Source organism: Ischnura elegans, chromosome 5 (assembly GCF_921293095.1).
Source record: "Ischnura elegans chromosome 5, ioIscEleg1.1, whole genome shotgun sequence".
Classification (NCBI taxonomy): domain Eukaryota; kingdom Metazoa; phylum Arthropoda; class Insecta; order Odonata; family Coenagrionidae; genus Ischnura; species Ischnura elegans.
The window spans coordinates 84,620,796-84,644,244 of record NC_060250.1 but is presented as its reverse complement, the minus strand read 5'-3'; the positions used below and the strand labels follow the sequence as shown (position 1 = coordinate 84,644,244).

The 23,449-nt window shown below is 39.3% G+C and overlaps 1 protein-coding gene across 16 annotated transcripts in view; it reads left to right on the top strand.

Moving 5' to 3' along the window:
* Positions 1 to 23,449, top strand: part of LOC124159150 — a 229,009-nt gene that overhangs the window by 94,876 nt on the left and 110,684 nt on the right. The window contains exon 1 of one of the 16 annotated variants that reach the window (XM_046534745.1): positions 16,807 to 16,839. The exons of the other annotated variants lie outside the window; for them this stretch is intronic. Coding sequence (XP_046390701.1) covers positions 16,822 to 16,839 — 18 coding nt within the window. The 5' untranslated portion in view covers positions 16,807 to 16,821. Of the gene's footprint in view, positions 1 to 16,806; positions 16,840 to 23,449 lie in introns of those variants that run through there. 16 annotated transcript variants of the gene reach the window in all.

Sequence of the window (23,449 nt, the reverse complement as noted above, 5' to 3'; positions counted from 1 at the left end):
GTCGTCAATTGCACGGCGCTGTGCTTTCAACTACTCATTGGTCTCAAAAGATGTCCTCAAACGAGTCGAATCACGCAGTTGACGGCACGGCGTTATAGACGGTCACCAAGGCGCCCATTTCAATCCGGCCCGGCGGTGCGCCATCTATGGCGTGAAATACAGTCCTTCATTGAGGCTACTTTCAGACACGACGCCTTTTCGGTGGCCGCCATTCACTGCACGGTGCCGTGAAATTCAGGCCGTTTTCAATCGAAACATCTCTCTGGATGTCATGGCGGCCGGCGAAAAGTCATCGCGTCATATAGCGGTCTTTGATGTCTTCTTTTGACAGGATGGGTATTTTTCAAAAACTATCCTCCGCGCATTGTTTTCGTATGGGTTTATTTACGTTCATTATGAATATATCAGATGAGTTACTAGTTATCTGTCGTTATTAATGCTTCATCCTCTCCGGGAATATTTTTAATGCACTGAATTAGAGCCGCTTAAAATTTTATACTAAAGGTGAAAACATTACTCCGTGATACCTCGCTGATGACTCATTTACGATCATCAATTTATATTGTGCAGCGCCGTTATTTAACCACATATTGTTGAAAATTAGCTGCGAAAGCTATCAAAATCTCGGGTTTATCAGAACAATGTAGCTTAAATAAACGCCTCGAAAAATATTTTCGTGGGAAAAGCATGAGAAGAAGAAAAAAATTACGAAAATCGCGATTAACACGAAATTCGCGTAATCGCGGGAAAACCCCGGAATTCGCGTTAAAATTCGCGTTATCGCATTTGCGACTGTTGCATGTCCCTACCTATAACACACAAAACATGCTGCTATATAGAATAAGAAAATCCAGAAGCATGCATTGAGGTATACACAAGCTAGTAGGCTGCACTACATGTCATCTAATCTAATAGTGCGTTCAGTCGTTGTTCGTCAAATCCCAAGCGACTGTTAACTTAATTGCACCATCGATTCGTATCTCATCAAAACTTTCCAATAAGCATCTTCATCGGTCTCAACCCTGACGTCAACTCCGAGGCCATAAAGACCATTTATAGTTTGCGTCATGAAATGGGACGGAACGCCATCGCTCAGTTTTGGACAGCTAGACCCAAAAATTCGATATGGGTAGGGTAAGGGTCATTTAGGAACTCCATTAATAAATTATCTCCGCACTCAATTAAGAAACAACACCATCATTGCGTCGTTTTCTCATTGCATTTTTTTAAAGTTATATAATTTAATGTTGGTTGTATTTTCCGGGTTTCATCGCATCGTGGTTGCGTTGGGGTCAACGGTTTCTCCTGCATTCCAGCAGGCGTCTTCAGGTCGAAGTGGACCTGAAGACACCTGCTGGAGTGGACCCCACTTCGACCTGAAGACCCCTGCTGGAATGCAGGAGAAACCGTTGACCCCAACGCAACCACGACGCGGTGAAACCCGGAAAATACAGCCAACATTACCAGCGCACCGCGGAAGCCTTCGCACCAACTTTCAATCATTTAAATTGGACAACATACCGGGTAGATACGCCTCATGACATAATGAAAGGGAAAACAAAACCCAAAGGATACTAAACTCGCCTAATAATCCCCTCAGTGCAAGCCTTTTTGCCGTGGTATGAGTTCACACGACGTTTTTGATATGCGACGTACGCCTGCATAATGATTAATGTTATGGAGCGGGGTATAAGCTGATCCCGGGCGCAGTGCCCGAAAATAGTTTTTTACATCGTTTACTATTCAGCGTCTTCCGCTAACCGTCTTACTTAACTTTTGAGTCAACCTATGGATACATAGGGGGAGGGTGGACGTCTTATGTTTCTCACTTCTATGGGTACTATCCTTCCCTAGCATCGCAAGGTGGCTTGCTACTAGAAGTGTATATTCATAGTTGACGGATGAGGTACGAAACTTCCAGAAGACACCTCCTCGTCTGCACAGTGGAAGAACTGGAAGTCGACTGATCTCCAATCTCTCTGAACAGGCTCTTTATGTGCTTCTAGATATCACCGACGCGTTCCGGATATTTCCACTTTCGACCGCTTTCCTCGTTTGAGAAGGGGAGTCCTTACATTCTTGTGAACCGGATGACTGCGGCTTTGAATCAGTCATCCCTGATCTCAGCAGATATCTAGAGTTTCCTGTGTCAGGAGGAAGTGGCTTAGAAACCAAAATCCTGCGTAGTTTTGAAATGTAGGGTTCAAACCTTTCAGTAAGTCAACTTTTTGCGGAGAGTTGTCGTGCTACAACATATCCAATGATCAGCATATGGTATCGCCCACAAATTTTATTTTAACAGCTTACCACACGTGTTGCGATTGTTACACAATCATCATCAGGTACTAAAAAAATCCTTTTTCAGACTGATACGTATATATTTAAAAAATATTAAATACATTTTTGAAGATATATAATTAATTTCTGAAATGGGATTTTTGTGAGCCCCTGAAAATGATTGTGTTACAATCGGAACACGTGTAGTTAGCTTTTATAATAAAATTCGTGGTCAAAACGATATCTTCGATATCATTAAGTATTTACTGATCGTCCGACCAAAACTTCAGTCCAACATTCCACATTGAACCCGCGTGAATTGGAGATATTATCGTTTCAAATAAGTGGATTATTATTATGATTACGTTACCTCCACTGCAAAACCGTTCAACAATCGCCCACCGAATTAAATCCGCTCATCTAGGAGCCCGACAATGCGAATACGCTAGTTTTAAAAAATTATAATAGCAAAAAAAAGTCGTATTCTTAACACAAATATTAGTTTTAAGATTCTGTTCACACAAACACAGCACAATGAAATGCGCACGATATTTATTGTAATGTGAACTGTCTTGCTAGTGTGAGAATGGTTAACCGGGACAGCCTTAACGCGACTTCGGCGCATCAGATAATAATGTGATAGCCGGAGCATAAACGCTCCCCTCCGAAACTGGAGAATTGGAGGTGAGCGTTTATGCTCCGGCTATTTTCAGCTGAGGGCAGTCGTATTGTCGGGCTCCTAGATGATCGGATTGTTGTAAGTGTTATTAACATTAATGTTAGATTGTTATTAATTGTGTTAGTGATGGAAGGCTTATTTTAAGATATTTATACGGTTTGGAAAGAACGTGTTTTGTATCTTTTTTATTTTATTTTTATTTTCTACTTTTTAGTGGTGACTTATGCAATGAATTAACCGTAGCTTTAAAAAAATACTGCCAAAAAATGTAAAACGAACCCTATCTATTGAGACAATTTAAAATTACCTTTTCCCTATGAAAATTTGATTTTGCCAAATGACGTCTTCACTGGGATTTGCTCAAAGGTGGCAAAGGATACCTCGAAAAGAATCCCTATCGCTGAAGATATCACTGACAAAGCTCACCCCTGTCTATCATTTTTCAGCGATTGCTGCAGCAATGCCTCCAAGTAGATCGAAAACGTGATCGTGTGATTAAGGATTAATAATAAACAATGTGGCAAAAGGAAGAGTTTCTTGATGAAACCTAAATTTTCCCCATTTTTATATCGTCAAGCCAAATATATTCCTCCACGTGTATTGAAAAATACTTATCTACGTCTACATAATACCCTGCGAGCCACATCCAGGGTGTTTGGCAGGGGGTTATCAATCATCATCATGTAGCATGCAATTGGACTCCCACATGCACAACACAGATTCAAGAAAACGTCACGCTTAGTAGTAAAATATACTACCACATGATGTTACAAATAATGATAAAATTGAGAAACATGCATTCAGTTGTACATATGTTAGTAGACAACGCTACAAGTCATCTAATCTATTTGTGAGTTCTGACGCTGCCGTTATAGTCTCTTATTGAACGTGGAAAACAAGATATTCTGAATCTGTCTGTTCTACAGTCTATCTCTCTTATTTTATTTATATGATCTGATCTTCCGTAGTATGATGGCGTTCTTAAAATATGGCTAACTTCGTTATAAAAGACACTGCTCTTTAATTTATCTAAAGGGCTTACTCTATTTATCAATTTACGGTCCGAAAGAGATTTCCATCCGAGTTTATCTAATAGGTCATTTACGCTAACAAGAGTATCGTTACGACTTTTCTCGTACCTGGTAGCTCTTTGCACGCGTTCTAACTCTGCTATTAAGCCATTTTCATGAGTGTCTCAAACACTGGCAGCGTATTCTAAATGGGCGTATTCTAATTTTAAATATAACTCTGCTTATGCTTCAGTCGAAGTTGCAAGACATGCACGCGTATGAATCACCCTCCAGACATTTCGTGTTAGGAAGTTCTGATATTTTGTATCCAGTTAGGCGCAGATTAACGGTATGTGGTAGTACCCTTCCGAGAATGGAAAGAGTAGATAAGACCATAGAGTTTATATTTCCGGGTAATGCAAACCCTTTCCGAAATATAGTCATCCTTTTGTCGTCGGCTCGTTTGAAGAGGGAGGTAATTTAAGTTCCACGTTATCTTTTTCGCTAATATGCAGTCTTCTTCGGCCTTAAGGATTAGTGGGCCCTCCTATGTAGATGTCGCCCTCCCGCTGAGGCAAAGGGCCTTGAGGAGAGGGCTTGTAGTAGGGCCCTTGCACTTTCTCTTCTCATTTTGGTCCCTCCGGGACAGTGTGGGGAAATCCGTTGTGTCTGTCGGTATCTACTCTCAATGGGCTTAAGTTTTGGAATCATACAATACCCGTATGAGTTGGGATTTCCTAATTTTACGACAGGGACGCTAAAACAAGTAGGGAAACCCTGTAGTTAGATTAAAAACTATAATTAGATTTAAAATTAACCAACAGTGGCCCCTGTACACCACGCAGACTCCTGACTGGTTAGATGAATGAAGATGATATTTATTATCATCACCGCGAATGCATCAGTTATCTTAAAATTTGCATAAAATTCTTATTTACCTCACATATTAAGCTACTCATAAACACCTGATGCTAATGGAAGTTTCATTTTCAGTCATGAATTACTTTTAACAAAAAAGATACATTTTAAATATTGGTATTTATCGATTCTTGATGAACGGTTTACAACCTCTTTATTTTTGGCTAATTGTATCTTGGTTTTTTTGTTTACTTACATGCATTGGATCCAAAATGTTGAATGTTGCCGATTAAGCTGTTTCCTACTCATTTTATGGTTCGCAGAATAACTTCTTATTTCTACCACTATTCGCCTATCTATAAAACGATTTTGAAAGTTTTTCAGTTCAGTGCATTTATTTGACTACGGATTCACCTCACTAGTACGTATTCGTTGCTTGCCTGATACGCGATCTTTTCCCGTATTGTTTCCCCTTATAGATCACTAAACGTAAACTAAAAGTAATTGTGCATTTCTGGAATAATCAGGGCTCGAAACACTGTTTTCTCTGTGGAGCGAGATGATCGTAAGGAATGAAAAAATCTCACCTCCTCCTCTCTGTAGACCGTTAGGCGCCTTCGGATCGGTGGAGGTCACAGGGTTTGTGTTGTCACGTGGTGCGTGACGCACGCGTGAAGAAAGTCCAGCATCGGGAGTAAGGAAGGAGCATTTTTTTACCTTCTGGTCAGAATCATTTGCATCCAGTTTTAGCTTGTTATGGATTACGGGATTTCGCGCCTTTCGAGCCTTGTTCAAATTTTTTCATTTCATATCTTATGCTTAAAGTGCACTGGCAGCGTATTTTAAATGGGGTCTATCGAGGGAGAAGTAGCTAATTTCTAACATGGTTGTCCCACTTTCCTAGAATTATTATAGTAGAACCCAATTTACGATTAGCTTGACCTGTTATTTCCCGAATATGTTTATTCCACGATAGATCATTATCGAATCTAACTCCTAGATATTTTACGAAATCTACATTCTCTAATTTGGTACCCTGAATGAAATAGCTCTGTTATGGCGAATTATTTTTTCCAGTTATACCTTACTACGAATTTTTTCAAATGCAATTCTAACTGCCCCGCACCACGAAATGGCTCTGTTTTGTGTTATGACTGTGTTCCCCTCTGTACTATCTCTAAGTATTGTTGATATTAAGTAGGAATTGGAGTAGGCCTAACGCTGACAAGGCTATCGTAACGACTTTTCGGGTGCCTAGTCAGCACGCGTTCTTACTCAGTTTTTAGCCAATTTCTAGAGGATCTCAAAAAATTGTGTGATCCGGAACATAGGCGAATTTAGGGGGCGGGGGGCCACGGGGGCACAAACCTCCCCATACCCTTGAAAAATGTGCGAGAAATTTTTTAACACGATCCCGTTATCATTTCGTTCGTTTTTTTGTGCATTACGGGGTACCGTTATGTACTTACAAAGAACTTCACAAACAGACTGAATCACCAAATCACAGAACATCAATTCTTCCGTTGTGATGTGGCGTGTGTCCAGATGTAGATGTACCCATGTGCCCCCCGACCCCTCGAAAACAATCCTGGATCCGGCCTTGATCCCAAACTCGAAGAAACATGTGGGCTTTTCTCGGGCGTGCTATTGTGCTAGTTCGCGCCCGAATCTGGCACTTAGCCACGAGAGAAGTGTTACACTAAAAGTTGGAAAGCTCTATTGTATTAAAACTTTTAGGGTGAGTGTGTCCACCAGCTGGATGCAGTTTGGAGGCAATATAGAATTGCGAGACACTCTCTGTCTCTGGACGTGTCCGTCTGGCGCCATGGGAACTGGAGGGGGAGGTAGCTTTCGGGAAGGAGTAAGGTTAATGCGGCCCATACACTGTCGTGCTCTGCCCGCCATGCACTGCACGGAACGTCGAAATCGCGTCCACTATCTTAGTCTAAGGTGTCGTGTCGTGGAGTGACGATGTCAGTTAGGAAAGAAAAATTATTGGCAGTTTATTAATTGATTTTTATGTGATATGGAACCACGGAATGGGAACGGAAGAATTGATGTTCTGTGATTTGGTGTTTGAGTCTGTTTGTGAAGTTCTTTGTAGGCATTTTCTTCTAATTGTTTGTTTGGATACTCCTTTGATTTCACTGAAACACAAACAGCAATGACTTCTGTATGCTTTGGCAAAGTTCGGCAAAAAATTACTAGCATAAATGCGTTTGAATATGCCATGATTTCAGAAAAACTGCGCAGTCACAAACAAAAATAAAAAACGCAGTCTCAACTAACCTATCACCCCGATCACTCGTACGTTTCCTCACCGTAGTCCATCCATGTGGCTGATGGCCCGTCATGCAACGCTCGTCGTGCCTAACTTTCTAACTTGCCCAGATTTCAGATTCGTCGCACGTAGTACTCTATATACGAGGACTTTTCATCCACCATTGAACGAACGTGCAGCGCACGGGGCACACTGGTGCCAAAGTCGTGGAAAGTCGGCAAAATATCAAAAACTTGTCCGACTTGCATCAAAGTTCATTGCATTGCATGTTGTGAACTGGTCATTAGAAACATGTTATAAAATAAATTTAATGGCGGAAATAATTATTAGCAATTACAAATTTTACATTGACCTTGTAATAAGTTATTAGATGAGAACGGATATATCATCATAGAATATACTTTAGCAAAACATAAGGGCAAGATTAATCAATTTAGTATGCTTAAAAACATTCAGAGGTTTGATACAAAACTTTGATAAAATATCATGATTTACAGATGGAATTATTTCATCAGATTATATTGCTCCTGGCAATAATATAACGAGCAAAGAAAGTTTTAACCAAATCCGAAAATTATGAATTTTAGGGTTTTGGCGGACCAAAACTGTTTTTGCCCTACTGTGCGGCGTACGATCGTGTATGGGCCGGTTAAGGGGCGTACAATCTTATCCAACATATTCTACTGCTATCGTTATGTTGATGTCATCGTATGCTGCTGGGCCGGAAGCGTTAGACAGTCAGATGACTTTATAATAGGGTTGTTCACAGTATTTTTTTTATTTAAGAAATTGAAAGATCGTGCTTCAGAAGGAGCAATGACAATTATATTACGCTATTTTCTTCATTGTACATGTTTAGAGAAGGCTTTAAACAGTGACAAATTTTACGTTACGCCAAAAAGCCCTACTTCCATCTTGAATTGATGTGTGACGTCACAAGCCTGTAGATGCCCTACTGCAGTGTTTGAAGTGGCTCAGCAGGGTTATTCCACTTTTTTTTAAAGATCTCCAGCGTCTGCCGCCAGATCAGTGTTTAAAGAAAATACAAATTTATCCTTTAATAAGAGTAATAATAAGCAAAATTACCCTTACTTGTACATATTTATTGCTCATCATATCACAAATAGCACTACAACGCACACATTTCACGAGCTGTCTTTTTGATACGTATAATCAGTATATTCCAAATCAACTGATTCAATAAAAAATTTGGCTCACAATAAATATAAAACACTATTATGTAACACTAATAAAACATGACAATCGGTTTTCCAATCACTCTGCACACACAAAAGAATTTGCACTCCTTGAAGTTCGAAAGGATTCTCCACACCTCACTTACCACTCATCACTAACGACTTAGAATCAGTTTACGTTATTTTACATTGACATTACGAAGACAATGAAATGAATAGTCTGAAACAAATTATTAAACTATCTAAACCAGTTATTGTAACATCAAAAAACTTCGAATTTCACTTTCACTATTACCGTAACCAAAATATGACCAAAACAAACAACAGCGCAACGAAATTCGTGAAATGTAAACACTGACGAATGCTCCAAATGAATTGGCAACAGGTATTAAAATCAAACAGAACTTAGAGGCGAACAAACGAATGAAAATTAATATACGTTCGATGTATCCTCTAAGTACAACTAGCTCAAATATGAAACATATCCTTCGCAATAGTTAGATACCTTAGATCGAAATGTATAGGGTTGATTGAACCAGCACGGAAGGAATAAATAATTTCGTCGAAGATGTTACATTCACAACTCACTTCACTTGTCGCTTCACTCTTTACTTCATCGTCTATATGCAATCAATTCACTCAGGGGTACATTAAGGGCACAAATTTTGTTCACTTGCACTAGCGGCAAAATGAAAGTTCACTGCACGTAGGTAGTTTCCTTGCAAATGCAGCTATACAAAACTTTCAATTCCTGTCAACAATTACACTACATACGTTGCCTGCCTAACTTGAAGAATGGATTTTATGTCGCCTTGATCCATCCGGAAGCTTCATGCACAACATAGGCCATTTCAAAATAAGGAATAACCTTGGCAAATGTCCAGTCGGCATGCAGAGTGCTCAGCTTAGCATCGAGCGATCGAGGGTACAGGCCAGCCGTACAGGCTTGTTTCGTCATCACCTCTATTTCAAGATGGCCGACCGTTTTTGGCGGCGTTTAAAATTGTTCGAATTTTGATTGCTAATAATTCCATCATTACTTTTTCAACGCATCTGTCATTCATCCCAATCAAAATGAAATTACATCAGAAGTGATATACATTCGTTTTTTTAGACCGTTCTGATAGGCTTGAACAACCCTATTGTTTTTTAACCTCTTCCCTACGCAGGGCGTGATTTCACGGCCTGAATTTTCCGATGCTAAAGATGGAAGGCCGGATTATCACGGCTTGACGTTTTCGAAGCAAAAGGCCAAAGGCCGTGTTTTCACGATTTCGCGGTCAAGCATGCCAAGTGGGTCCCAACCGCCATTAGGGTCTCTCGGCGTGAGAGGTCCGACCCTTTCCTATTGTCCGCGTGGGGATTATCTCGGCCCATCCCGGCACCTAGTGACCCACTCAAGGAAGGTGCTCATGGTCACTTATTTGTTTATAAGTTAAAATAACTAAAAACGTTCATGTTGCATTTATTGAAAATCAATGCGAGGAATTACATTCTGTATGTTCTGCTGATTGGTTCCAAATTTTAAACGGAATTCTAGCGTTCATATTAACGGAGTTGATCATCACCTAGAACAATTTTTGGAGACGCTAAGGTTAGATGTTTAATTGTTATTTTTATAACTCACTAGCAAGTTTGTAGGAGCGATATTGTAATGATTTACATCTAAAAATATACGTTATTTTGTTAGCTACATTCTAGATGTACATTTGCGGTGAAATTCGATAGAATATTCGATTTAACTTTTATGAAAAAAAGCCCTCGTAATGTAATAAAATATGATTCTCTCAGTTCTTTGTCGTGAGCCAAAATTACAGCGACTATTTTAAATAACCTCTTACCTACCTTTGAATACAAAGGTATCATAAACGAATTTCGCTATAAATACTGATTAATGCATATCCTAAAAATTCGTAAATTTAATGTACGAAAATGTATGATAAGGAATGTTTTACGTAGACACATGTTGTGAGAAGCATTTCATACCATTGCAGGAAAGACAACTGCTCTACCCAGGTAGTTACTCTCATATCTTGGATCTCTGGTCAGGTTGCACCTCACAGAGTTAGTTCGGGACACATTAGCGCATTAATGTTTTCTTGGAAAAACTTATTATCCTCCAACTGGAAGACCCAAGAGTATATTGGTGTAAGTATTCTCCTACTGAAATATGTACGTGTAAGGTGGTAACCTCACTCTTCTCGGAATAGCTCAATTTCTTTTCAAAACTTTCTTGGCGTGTATTCAAATTTAGCCGTTAATTATCTGTACGCATTCCGCTACCTATACCAGGGATGGTTTCTGTGGAACCCTGCTGTGCGATGCAGCCCATACCATGAATGAAAGAGAACTGCACCACCCAGGTAATTACTCTCATATCTTGCTTCTCTGGTCAGGATCCAGGTGGTCTGCTTTGTGCACCTCACGGGCTTATTTCGGGACACATTAGCGCATTATTGTTTTCTAGGAAAAACTTATCATCCTCCAACTGGAAGACCCAAGAGTATATTGGTGTAAGTATTCTCCTACGGAAATATGTACGTGGAAGATGATAACCTCACTCTTCTCGGAAAAGCTCATTTTCTTTTCAAAATTGTCTTGGCGTGTATTCAAATTTAACCGTAAATGTTCTGTATGCATTCCCCTTCCTCCTCCTGCAACGATTTTTTTCATTTTTTTCATATATTTATACGAGCAAATTTGCTTTAAAATAATATTTAGCCATTTCAAACAACAAATTCGTATGATTCAAGTAGTTTTATGAGAATTTTTCGGGAAAATATTCTTCTAAAAAATTCTAAATGTATCATTCTCATGTTTTCAGAGAACTGGAGAGCAGACGCAAATGAGAAGTGTGGATTTTGGCATCATGGATCTAAATTATGTTAATATCATAAATCGTAAATACCTAGAAGTAGGCTAGGAACATTGAAAGATTTCATTCTCTTTAAAGTATTTGTTGGTCTATGATATAATGCCGTTTTGCTGAAAACCCTAAAAATAACCGTAGAACTTCGTTTAAAAGTTCTACAGGCATTGCAAAATGCAAGGAATACATTGATGAACTGACATTTAATGCAACAGTAACAATTAAAAAAAATTAAAATTGCACTGGTAACAATTAAACTGACCGCAAAAGTACGCCGGGATGGGCTGCTCTCGGGGAAAAGGGTCGAGGATTATCCCCACTAGGAAAGGTCATTAAGGGGAGGAAGCGACTACCTGGTCAGTCCCAAGCCGAAAAAAAACTCCGTACGGGGCGAAAAAGAAAATCTCAAACCCTTCGTAGAGCCAAAAGCAACTTCCCGCGAAGAAGCTCGGCGCGAAAAGGTTAAAGGCCGTTTTACACGGGGCACGGATTTGCGCAGGTTAGAGCTGCATTAATTTTTAAAATGGCGTGGAATTGCGCGAATGCATGAACGAAATTAGAACAGGGGCTATTTTGCCGTCTCGCATCCACGCATTCTCGCATGTGTTCTAGCAATTCACCGCTTTACACAACGCAATTTTTATTGCGTCTTAGCACGTACGTCAGCTTGCGCAATTCCGTGTACAGTGTAAAACGGCCTTAACGCTCAACTGTCGTGATCGACACAATCAAGGAGGGAGACTCGAGCGGCTGTCTCTCTCGGAATCGAGTTTAGAATTTTAGATGGATAGATAGATAGACAGAAAAGTATTTATTGTTCTGGATAAATTCCGTAAGAACAAAAATAACATTAAATTGCATAAATAAATTGCAATCTGCTAGCACATTATATTAAATACATCAAAAAATAAATGATTATAATGATTACATTGATAAATGATTACAATGATATTCCATTTCATGATATAAACGATCACATGCCGGCCTTGGTGGCCTCGGGGTAACGTTCCCGCCTGCCAAACAAGAGGTCGCGGGTTCGAGTCCCGTCTGGGTAGGTTTCCCCGGTCCAGGGCATGGTCGTTTGTGTACGTTAACTTGTTACATTTGTTGAACACCCCGGTGTAAAATGGCCAATAAGAGCTGTATCCGGTGGTTTGAGAATAAAATAAAATAAAAAATAAAATAGCAAATGCATGAAATTATAGTAAAAAAAGGCAAATTGAGCTATTTTCCAGGCCAGATTTTAATGCAAACATAAACAATAGTCATATATTCTTAATTAAACAAAAAACGCTAAAAAAATGAGCCATATTAACCAGAACACAAATATGATAAAAAATAAGAGCAACTTATGCTATTATCGAGATAGTAAATAATCATAATATTTTAGTTTAAAGGTTTTGATAGATATGATATTTTTGACATCAGTTGGTATCTCATTCCAAATCCGACTAGCGGTAACGAGAAAAGATTTACCGTAAAAAGTAGTGCGATGCCCAGGGAAATATTAGGATGAGACCTATTTTACATTCTTGAGACAGAGGGGCGACTAAAGGGCAAATCAGTTTAGGGCACCAAAGAATCGAAATCCACGCGAATCATATTTCAGAGAAGTTTAATTGACAGAGGTTGGTGATGATTTTACAAATGTAACTGCGACGAGCCGGCACACTTCGTCGCTCTCGTGTCTACCCACGGACTGCCCCGAATTACATCTACATCTACATAATACCCTGCGAGCCACCTCTAGGGTGTTTGGCAGGGGGTGATCAATCACCAGCATGCATTTGGACTCCCACATGCACACCACACCGTCCAAAAAACGTCCCGTATAATAACAAACTATACTACTATATGCTGTTAGAAATAGAATATAGAATAGAATTTCAGAAACATGCACTCAGTTTTACATAGGTTAGTAGAATACACTACAAGTCATGCAATTTACGAGTTCTATTGCTGCCGATATAATCTCTTATTGACCGTGGAAAAAATGACATTCGGAATCTGTCTGTTCTACAATCTATCTCTCTTATTTTATTTATATGATCTGATCTTCCGTAGTATGTTGGCGTCCGTAACATATGGTTAACTTCGTCAGAAAAGACACTGCTCTTGAATTTATCTAAAAGGTTTAGTCTATTTTTCAATCTACGGTCCGACAGAGATTCCCATCCGAGTTTATCTAAGAGGTCAGTTACACTAACAAGACTATCGTAACGACCTTTCACATACCTGGCAGCTCTTCTTTGCACGCGTTCTAACTCTGTTATTGAACCTTTTTCATGAGGGTCCCAAACACTGGCAGCGTATTCCAAATGTGGTCTAACGAGGGAAAAGTAGCTAATTTCTCTCACTTTGTCGTCGCACTTTCCTAATATTCTTTTAACAAAACCCATTTTATGATTAGCTTGACCGGTTATTTAAAGGTTACCGCGCTCGTGTCATCAAGGCACAGGTCAACACCACCAAGAGCAGGGGAGGGGTGGCTTGACTCGACCGAATCCTAGGAAGTGAGGAACTTATCTTTGTCAGCGAGACAATGACTATCAGTCCAGAAAATTTAGATGCTTCTAACTGGTCGTGGAGAGGTTGACCACATGTGTTCTCGACGACCGATGACACGAACTTATGGGCGGGAAACCTTGCCTTCGGCGAATATGGTGACGAGATGAAAGAAATGTGCTCGAAATTCCGTCTCGCACCTTGGGACAAAAATATACCATCCACATTGAAAATACCTGACCATTCGTCATACATATTAATAAAATAATACACAAAATACTACACAGTTATTACATTACACAACATCCTAATATTGCTTTCATAGTAGAAATAGAATCCAACATACAGTGACACAAACAGTGTATAAATGTGATGGTCTCATGTACTGAGTTGACTAGTACCATGTGATGACTCTTGAGAGCCGAAACGCATCATGAGCATTAAAATAATGAAGTGAAAGTTCAATTACATTTTATTTTAATATTGTATTAAACGGGAAGGGTGGATGTCACTTTTGTCAAACGCTTGCTACTGAGTTTTCATTATTGTCATTTCCGTCCAGAAATTCTCCACGTTGAAAATAGAGAAAAAGGCTATCCATTTTAGAGCAATTCGAAATTGCACAAAGTAATACGATTATGCCTATGAGTAAAGAAGGCAAAGAAGTTTCTGTTGCCCTCTCTCCTCTCCTCAAGATCCCCTTCGCGGAAACAAATGGTCAAATTCCTACTTTACCCACTCTTTAACCGACTCTAATCTCCTCGGGGTTTTTCCAGTCCACCCGCCCACTCCCTCCGTTTTGTGTTGACCATTCTTTTTGCCTGCAATCCCTTCCCCGAACTCCTATATGTTTCTATCCTCACTCCATTCTCATTGTCAGTTACCCTTTCGTGGACTTCTTTCCCAAACCTTGCCTCGCTTCTTCCTCCCACCTCTACATTTCCCATGACCTGCGGCCTCTCTTTCACCCTGTCCTTTCTTTTCCTCTCCACCCCCATGGCCCTCCCTTTTCTGCTGTTCTTTCTCGAGTATCATTCTTCAACAGTTATGACCAGTGTCCTTCTAAACCAGGGTTTTTCCGTATCTTTTTAGTTTTATGTTTTCTCACTATCTCCCAACTGTAAGCATATTTCCCTCCCCTTCCTCAAACTTGTCAAATCCTTCCCCATCTCCTCCAAAAATGTGATGTTCTCATGTTCTGTGTCTCGTAGCAGATAATGTCTCTGTGAGCCGAAATGCGTCGTACGAATTAAATAACAGTGGGAAATGGTAGCTGTCTTTTATTTCATTGGGTATAAGTTTATTAATTACATTAGTTACTACACAATATATTCTGGATCATTATATAATTCAATCTCTAATTGCAAGCAGTTAATGTAACTATTATCTTCGTCTTATTTGTCTAAGAATAAAGGTTTACTAGCTCCTTTTTATTATTGTATTGAACTGCCTTTTATTTCAATGTATAGAAAGGGTGTATTTCTCTGCGGGAAAGTAAAATTTTATGCTTTTGAGTGGCTTTTTTTTTAGCTATGGGCTTTTTAGTTTCGAATCTCAGGCGTCAGTGATGCAGAATATTGCTCATTGCGTTTCATGATTAGTAAACACTGATAGACATGCTTCTTTAAAAATTCTTATAGGTAATCAATATTGCTTAAAATAAGAGCGTAGGTGTTCAAGTACAAATTATTTGAAACGAAGAATCAAAGTTAGCTTACAAAACGGAAAGATGCAAATTTGCAAATTAACGGAAGGCAAGGAATTTTTATTCCAACTCAATTAAAATTCATTTGGATCCAAGAATGTTTTTGGATTTCTTATTAATGTGGTATTCGTGGTTAAATGTAGGATGCATGTTGTTAAAATCATATTATAACTATTAGGAATATTTAATTGTCTTTCGATGAGAAAATACATGAATATTATGCTAAGTGCATCACCCTACTAATCTTTTGAGAGTTAATGTTAACTTGTTCTACATTCTACCTGAGTCTATTGGTTATATTTCAAATGCATACTTCATGCTAAAATTTATTACCAATATAGTCTAACTATTATATGTAAAATGCGTTTTAATCCTCAAAAGATCATGTTTATTACAAATCGACGACCACTTATGTACATATATTCACAGGATGTGTGGGGTATCGGCTTAATCGGGGCAAAGTGTACCGGTGCCGATGTGTCCGAATTGCAAACTTTCGGAAAGTGCTTAAAAGTGAGGGAATTCCAGCCTAATATTTGAGTGACCACCCTTTACAGTCAGTGTCAAAATGATGTGCTGTTGTCTATTAACAACAAATCGTGCGTTCTAAAATTGTGCTAAAGCTATTTCATTGATCTACATCAATGTTTGCTACTAAGTGTGGAAGATGAATGCTGTAGACTTAGTAGTTTTCCCTTTTACATAGTTCATGAAGTTGACAAAACTGCTAATTTTACGGTGCGCGAAGTCATTTATTTCACTGGCGTGTCATGTTTTAATACTTCATTTAAAAGGTACATCAGAATCTAGAATGAAATTTCCTTTAAGATAATTATTCATTATTTTTGCATGCACTGTAGCCCAGATATATATTTGCGAAGTACACCGCCATACCATTTTGTTGCCTACAGTAGATGGTCGAGGTCTCTCAGTTGGGCAGATTCTGCCGAAGAAGTTGGGACCGTGGACGCGAAGGGTAGACGTGAGTTTCCCACTTCCCCTTCAAACCCCTCTCCTTGGGCTAAGGTCTCAGCGTCTCACGTTTTTAACGTTTCCGCATTCACAACCCATTCTCCGTAGTGTGTGGACCGTGTGGACAGTGGCTGCGTATTGGTGACCGTGATGGGCCGGCGGAACGTCATTATTACTTACTCGATTTCTCTCTCGTAAATACCGACATATACGTGAATACCATAGCCGACTCATGACTCATGGCGCAAGGGTTCCCCGCCTACCATTCAACGATCGCGCCTCTCGCGTTTGTTGACGGTATGTTCACGCCCTCCTCGATTGTTGTGGTTACCGGATTATCGCTCGTCATCGCAGTCCTCAGATTGTTTCCGAACGCCGCGGAATGAGAAGTGTTCACGAAAAGCCGCGGAGGAGGCAAGCGCGGGGAATCTGCCGGATGTGCTGCATACCATGTTTGACACCCGTTAAGATGTCTTCTACAGCTGTGGTATGTTTACCTCTTACTGTTTAATTTGATTTACAAGGTCAGGTGCTTATACCCGTTTAGGCAAAGTTCTAGGTAATATTTCCAGTTTATCGTTTTGATTTCCCTTTCACATGTTGTTGAGTGTTCTGGCGAGAAATACTCGCCCATTCCCATGCATCGTAGATGTGGCTCGCAGCTAGTGATGAGTCGATCGGGAGCGAACGAAATGCGCGATCGAGGTCTACATCTACATAATAACCTGCGAGCCACCTCTAGGGTGTTTGGCAGGGGGTGATCTATCACCAGCATGCAGCATGCATTTGGACACCCACATGCACACCACATCGTCCAAAAAACGTCACGTATACTAACAAACTACTACTATATGCTGTTAGAAATAATAATTGAATTAAGAAACATGCATTAATTTTTACATTGGTTAGTAGGCTACACTACAAGTCATGCAATCTATTTACGAGTTCTATTGCTGCCGTTATAATCTCTTATTGATCTTGAAAGTCCTTGGTGAATTAAAGCTTAAAATCCACGGGGATACTCTAAGTGTACTTAGATTTGATTAGTTCTCAAATCACTCATATTACGTGATAAGTCTATTTTGTGATCAATTGATAAATGGGATCACTGTGACGAACATCACTATCTTTTTGGACGTTCACGACCGAAGTTGTTCGTCCATCATTCGCGTCCGATACCTGTTATCGACGACTCAGAAATTGTTTGTCGATCATTCGCGATCGAAGTCGCGCATTCGGGATCGAAGTAAATGTTAAGGCACAGTGTGTCAGATTGGCATCGGTAGTGATTGACTGCGGCGTGTTAAATAATGAGAATCTCTCATAGGACATTTCATTGTGTATTTGGATGCCATTAATGTAAAAATCCGGCTGTTACTGAAATTTAGTGCTACGGTTTGTTTATTTATTTTCATTGTTGGTCTTGAGATTTGGCATATTTAGACCGATTTCATTTTTCACTGAGGCTTCTTCATAGATTATTTCATTATAATGTGCTTGGTACTGTTTATTTTGCTGCCATCATATTGACGATGGTTGCCGCATATGTATTATAACCTGCTACAACAACTTGTTCGGCAAATCCTTTTACTTCCAAACCAGGGAGAATGGGCATATTTTCACACGAATTTATTTTCCCAAAATTAAATCCGAATGCTAAATAAACGACTTAAATTTATCTACTGTTAGCTCGAAGTTTATCACTCTTTTGTTTTCATTCTCTTGTTTTTACAATTATTATTAAAAAATTTTAGCTGGGTCCTAAGAAGTCATTTTTTCGTATTTTAAGGATTGTAGATGGTTGTTATTGCATTTTTAGTCATTATTTAGCGTTATTATTTCTTAATGCGGGTCGTTATAAAAAAAATGAGAGATGTATTTTAGTACTGTAATTCGTTCTCACTGCCCTAATTTCACTCTGGGATCATGTAATAAGTAGATGCGTTGCTATGGCGTAATATTGTTCCCATGTTTTCATGAGGAATGAATGTGTTTATTCTACACGTGTCATGAAAGATCTGCGGTTTTCCCAGCGTATGATGATGTTGAAGTTGTTTCGGGTTGCCCACTGGATGAGGTTCTAAATTTCAACCGACGTTTCGATGGCCGGGTCGTCCATCGTCATAAGATGGACGACACGGCCGTCGAAACGTCGGCAGAGATGGAGAACCTCATCTGGTGGGATACACGTGCCATGGTAGTAGTTTATTTAACTTCGTGCTGATTTTTTCATAAATATAATTGGATAAGTATCGGAATACTGCTGAGTCACCGTTGCTTTGTTTGTATTCCATTCTTTCCAATCAATCAATTAAAAATTCCATTGTTGTGTTGTTTTCGAAACGCGCCAAATTTTTCCGATGAAGATATTCGCTGCAAGTTTCGGCGTGCTCTCGGCGGTGGGATACAGGCGGATGTTAGCGGTAATTACTTACATTGTTGTCTTGTTCTCGGAACAACGCACCTTGATTTTTCGACGTTCGGCTAACAATCCTATTTACCTCAATATATTTATTGATCGTAGACGAATTTAAAAGAGTGGGAAATGTTTTTGTGATCAGCGTATGTGTTTCATGACGCATTTGGCGCGTTACCAACTGTTGGGTGACTTCAACGAATGATGGCCACAAGAAGTTGGCTCTCTGTGCTTCATTTAGTAGGGTATTAAGTAAAAATGTTTAGCACTTTTCCGTGTAGTTATTTTTTTAATGGATCTACGTTTTCACTGCCCTGCAGCATCCTTCATGCTGCATGTTGGTGATTTGTCACCTCCTGCCAAACACCATAGAGGAGGTTCGTAGGGTATTATGTAGATGTAGATCCTCGGAACTACTGAGTCCACCATTCATTTCATCATTTTGTAGAAATTGCGTTTAAAAATGCGTGTTTTTACACAGGTTCTTATGGTGGCGTTTGTCGAAGCCTGCGATAGCAATTGATTAATCCCGGAATGCGATAGTTGTTTTGTCAAAAAATGATATTATGTTAGTGATTCTGGAATCCCGTTATGAATTACACTTAAATCGTCTCAGTGAGGGTCCGTTTTGAATTCTTAGGGAGTAAATGCCATAATGGACCGTTTCAGTCTGACCTCACTTTAGCCGGTTGCCATGGTGATCGTCATACTTTTCCCAATAAATCCCGAGTTTATGCAGATTTTTGCCACGAGGAATTCTTAAGTAGTGAATTTCTGTTTTACGCTGTATTTATAAGCCATCTTATCACTACAGAAAGTTGCTACCTAGATGATAAGAGTTTCGCTGACGAGACGGTAAAAGGAAAATTTGACTCAATGCTCTACGATAAGCCGAAAAGCTTTGTTTGGAAAACTATACAGGTGAATAGCCATCTTTGACAGCACCACTCTACTGATTCATTGCCTTAAAGTCACGTTAGTTATATAGAAATGGCGCTAATCTCGGTTGAACTTAGACTCATTTTTTAAAATATAGAATGTCACTTTATACATAAATATATTGCTCTCGTGATGGATACTGTGCTTCCTTATTTTTATGCCACCTCCAATTTTATACCTTTAAACCAGAAAACCGGGTGTTCTACTTTACTAATCTTGAGGTTCCCTTTCATGTAGATCAAAGAAACCCGGTGGTCATTTAAGTAGCAAAGACATTTTTTTACAAAAAGGGACTCATCCATAAATGGGGTCGTTTGAAAAAAGTTTTGGTGGAAGGGATGGGTTTCTGGTTTTGAAATATTTTCTTGGAGCATTGTAAAGGCACTAAGGGATTAGCCTTCTCGGCGAAAGTGACCCTGGGGAAAACCATTTCTTAAGCAATCGGTTTCCTCAACCCTTACATTTCGTGGGGTCCTCGGCGTGAAAGGATTAAGTCTGTGTGACGCCGGTAACCCGCCGAGGGTTTTCATGAGGGTCTTTCAACTGGTAGAGAAGAGGTCCCTGACCCTGTCGCACGTGTGCTTACGTTGCATCATTGTCACTGAAGTTTGAAGACCAAAGGGTACCCATTCGATTTGAAAACGAAGTACCTAAAATTTATGCTCTCTCATTGCTGCGTTAAAATATACCATGCAAGCTATTTTGATGTAGGTAATAACAATTCTATGCGCTCAAGATGTGAATTTCATCCCATTTTATTTCTTTGGCTGCTGGGTAGTAAAGCGTTTCTAGCTTTGTATTTAAAATTTGCGTATTGAGATATCAAAATTGTCTTTTTATGTGTTGTAGCTTAAGGGTTTTGCGATAGTCATATGTGATTTAATATCGTTACGCTCATCAAAATATGGAATGAAGACGGAAAGTTATAATACCCAACGAAGGTGAGTTATTAAAGTACGTTCATTTATGCGAGGCTGTTTAAGAAAAAAGATTTATCGCGGAGAATTAAAGGAAGGAATTTTATATATTTAATGGAAGGGGAAAAACATGCATGTTATTTTTTTAATTAAATACCTTTTTTTCGTAACCTCGCAAAAATGATTGTATTTTAATCGCTAACCTTCGGTGAGTATCTTCCACGTAACCTTCCACCTCCGTTCCATTTTTAACCTGGGCATATTTGAATCGCTAACTGCAGAGAGGCATCATGTCTAAGTTGAACGATCTTTATTTAATTTTGTTGCTAGGTGGAAGAGTTATTAGTGTATAAAAGTTCTAAATGCCTATTCATCTAAAACAGAAGTGTAAAAAAAACTATTTGTTTGGTGTATATGGGATTACTAAGTTTTTCTCTGCTGTAAAGTTAGCCAAAGTGGACATGATGCCTTTCTGCAGTTAGCGGTTCATTGGTGCTGCGGCATATGTATCATGGAAGGATGCATATTTTGTGGGAGCTCACGACGCCCACATTCATGCGCAGGTGTTACGGGAAGAAAAATGCGTGCTTTTTCATTCCATAATAATAATTCGTAGTTAATATATTTCGGAAGAATAGTTGGAGTTTAAATGCTATCAGTCTGACAAACGAGTGTAGTATTTAACCATCGTAACTTTTACCATCCCTGATATTCCAACGAAAGGATGGCTTGTAATAATCTCTTTGTCCCGCCGTCAGTTTCCTTTCTCTTATCCACGTGATCCTTTCTTTATTATATTACGGCGGTGAGCGCAGTATTTTTTTACATTATCTGTGAAAAGGGTAAAGGAATATTGTCCTTAACGTGTGACGTGATCGGGGAGAAGCAGCTCTTCCCTTATCAACTTTCCAAATCCAAGTCGAAGAGCTGTTTTCTAAGAAAGGTAGTAAAGCACAAATGAGGAGGTGAGGAGCCAAGGGGTACTACTGATTTTCTTTCTAAACATACTTAGGTCGGGAAATTGATAAAAGAAATGTCAAAAAAATGGTGGCCAAGGGAACGAGTGATTCTCTGTTCTGTGCTGACATCGAGCGGAAAATCAAGTTTACTGCGAAATATCTACATCTATTTAATACCCTGCGAGCCACCTCTAGAGTGTTTGGCAGGGGATGATCAATCATCTGCATGCAGCATGCAATAGGATTCCCACATGCACACGAAACGGTCCAAAAAAGTTAAGCATAATAACAAATTTTACTTCCACATTAATGCAACGGCATAACTTGCCAACTACTAATTAAGGTGATCTGCTAATTAATCTAGAACAGTCAAAACATGCTGTTAGGAATAATAAGGACATTCAGAAACATAAGTTTTATAAAATTAAAAATAAGTTTAATTAAACATAATTCTTATTAAGGAATACATAAGTTAGTTGGCTACACTACGAGTCGTCTAATCTATTTTTGAGTTCTAATGCTGCCGTGAGTTGACATCGTTTTTTTTCTTAACCAAATTTCTGATCTTAACTCTGTTTACAAATAAAATTACTTGTAACCCATGGCTTTTCACCCCTTCATGTAAGATCACTCCTACTTGCGTCCTGCGTGCGTCACATTTATTATGCTTTCTTTCTTTTTTCTCTCCATGCGGTTGTAAATCAATTTTGATTGAGTGGTTGACCTGGTAGGGAACACGAATGTAACGGTTGCGGCGAAAGGGTTGATGACTTTTTGTCCCGCTTCATGGTATGGTAGAAAATGTTTTGTTTCATAGTTCTTCCTTTACCGTCTTTATCTCCCTATCATTTCATGCTCTATCTTGATTATTCTTTCAAAATGTAATTTATATTAATCGATAAATATATTTGTTACTGTTTTTCAGGGGTTCCTTAGGTGTTTGGTAGCTTCACTGAAGTATTCCATTAATTGTATAGCTTATTTTTCTTCGCACATACCCGGAGCTTTTCATGCTGACTTCGGGTCGCCAACGGATTCACCGGCGATTGACGTCACCATTGACGTCAATGGGTGGATCGTTTGGGATGAGTAGATGGTTAAAAATTTATTCCAAAGCTCAAAAATGAAAATAAGAGCGATGGTCCTGAGGACGCATAAAAAATTGGATGGGGTTGAAGAAAGAAAGAAAGAAAGAAAGTTCACGTACCCGGTAGCTCTTCTTTGCACGCGTTCTCTGTTTTTAAGGATCCCAGACACTGGCAGCGTATTCTAAATAGTGTTTAACGAGTGCGAGAAGTAGCTTCTGTCTCTCACTTTGTCGTCGCATGGTAGTTTGGTGGAGTATTAATTACACGATTTCTGCCGTCTTCTTTTTTCCGTTCCTCGGAGTGTTTAAATAAGACACGTGTGAAAAATTTTGTAAGAAAATTAAGATAACGAGATAAGCTGTTCTTTAATTCATAATTTTCAAGGTTTTTTCATACGTCTCCTTCACTTAAGCCTGAATCACACGATCAATTTTCCCGTTATTCAGAATGATAGTTACAGCGATAGCTTTTAGGGGGCCTAAATACTGATCTGTCGATTCTTTATTTCCGAATCACGCGGTCGTTCCAACGTCCCTTTTTTCATCGCCTTTTTCTGCCAATTTTTTCCATACTTCCGATTTCCACTGCTCGTTGTTGCGAGTCCTACGTCAAGAAAAATTTATTCTACATCTGCGTAATACTCTGCGAGCCACCTTTAGGGTGTTTAGCAGGGGGTGACAAATCACCAACATGCAGCATGCAAGAGGACCGCCACTTACACAGCGCACTGTCATAGAAATATTACGCACACTAGTAAAATATACATGCTTCTTCATAA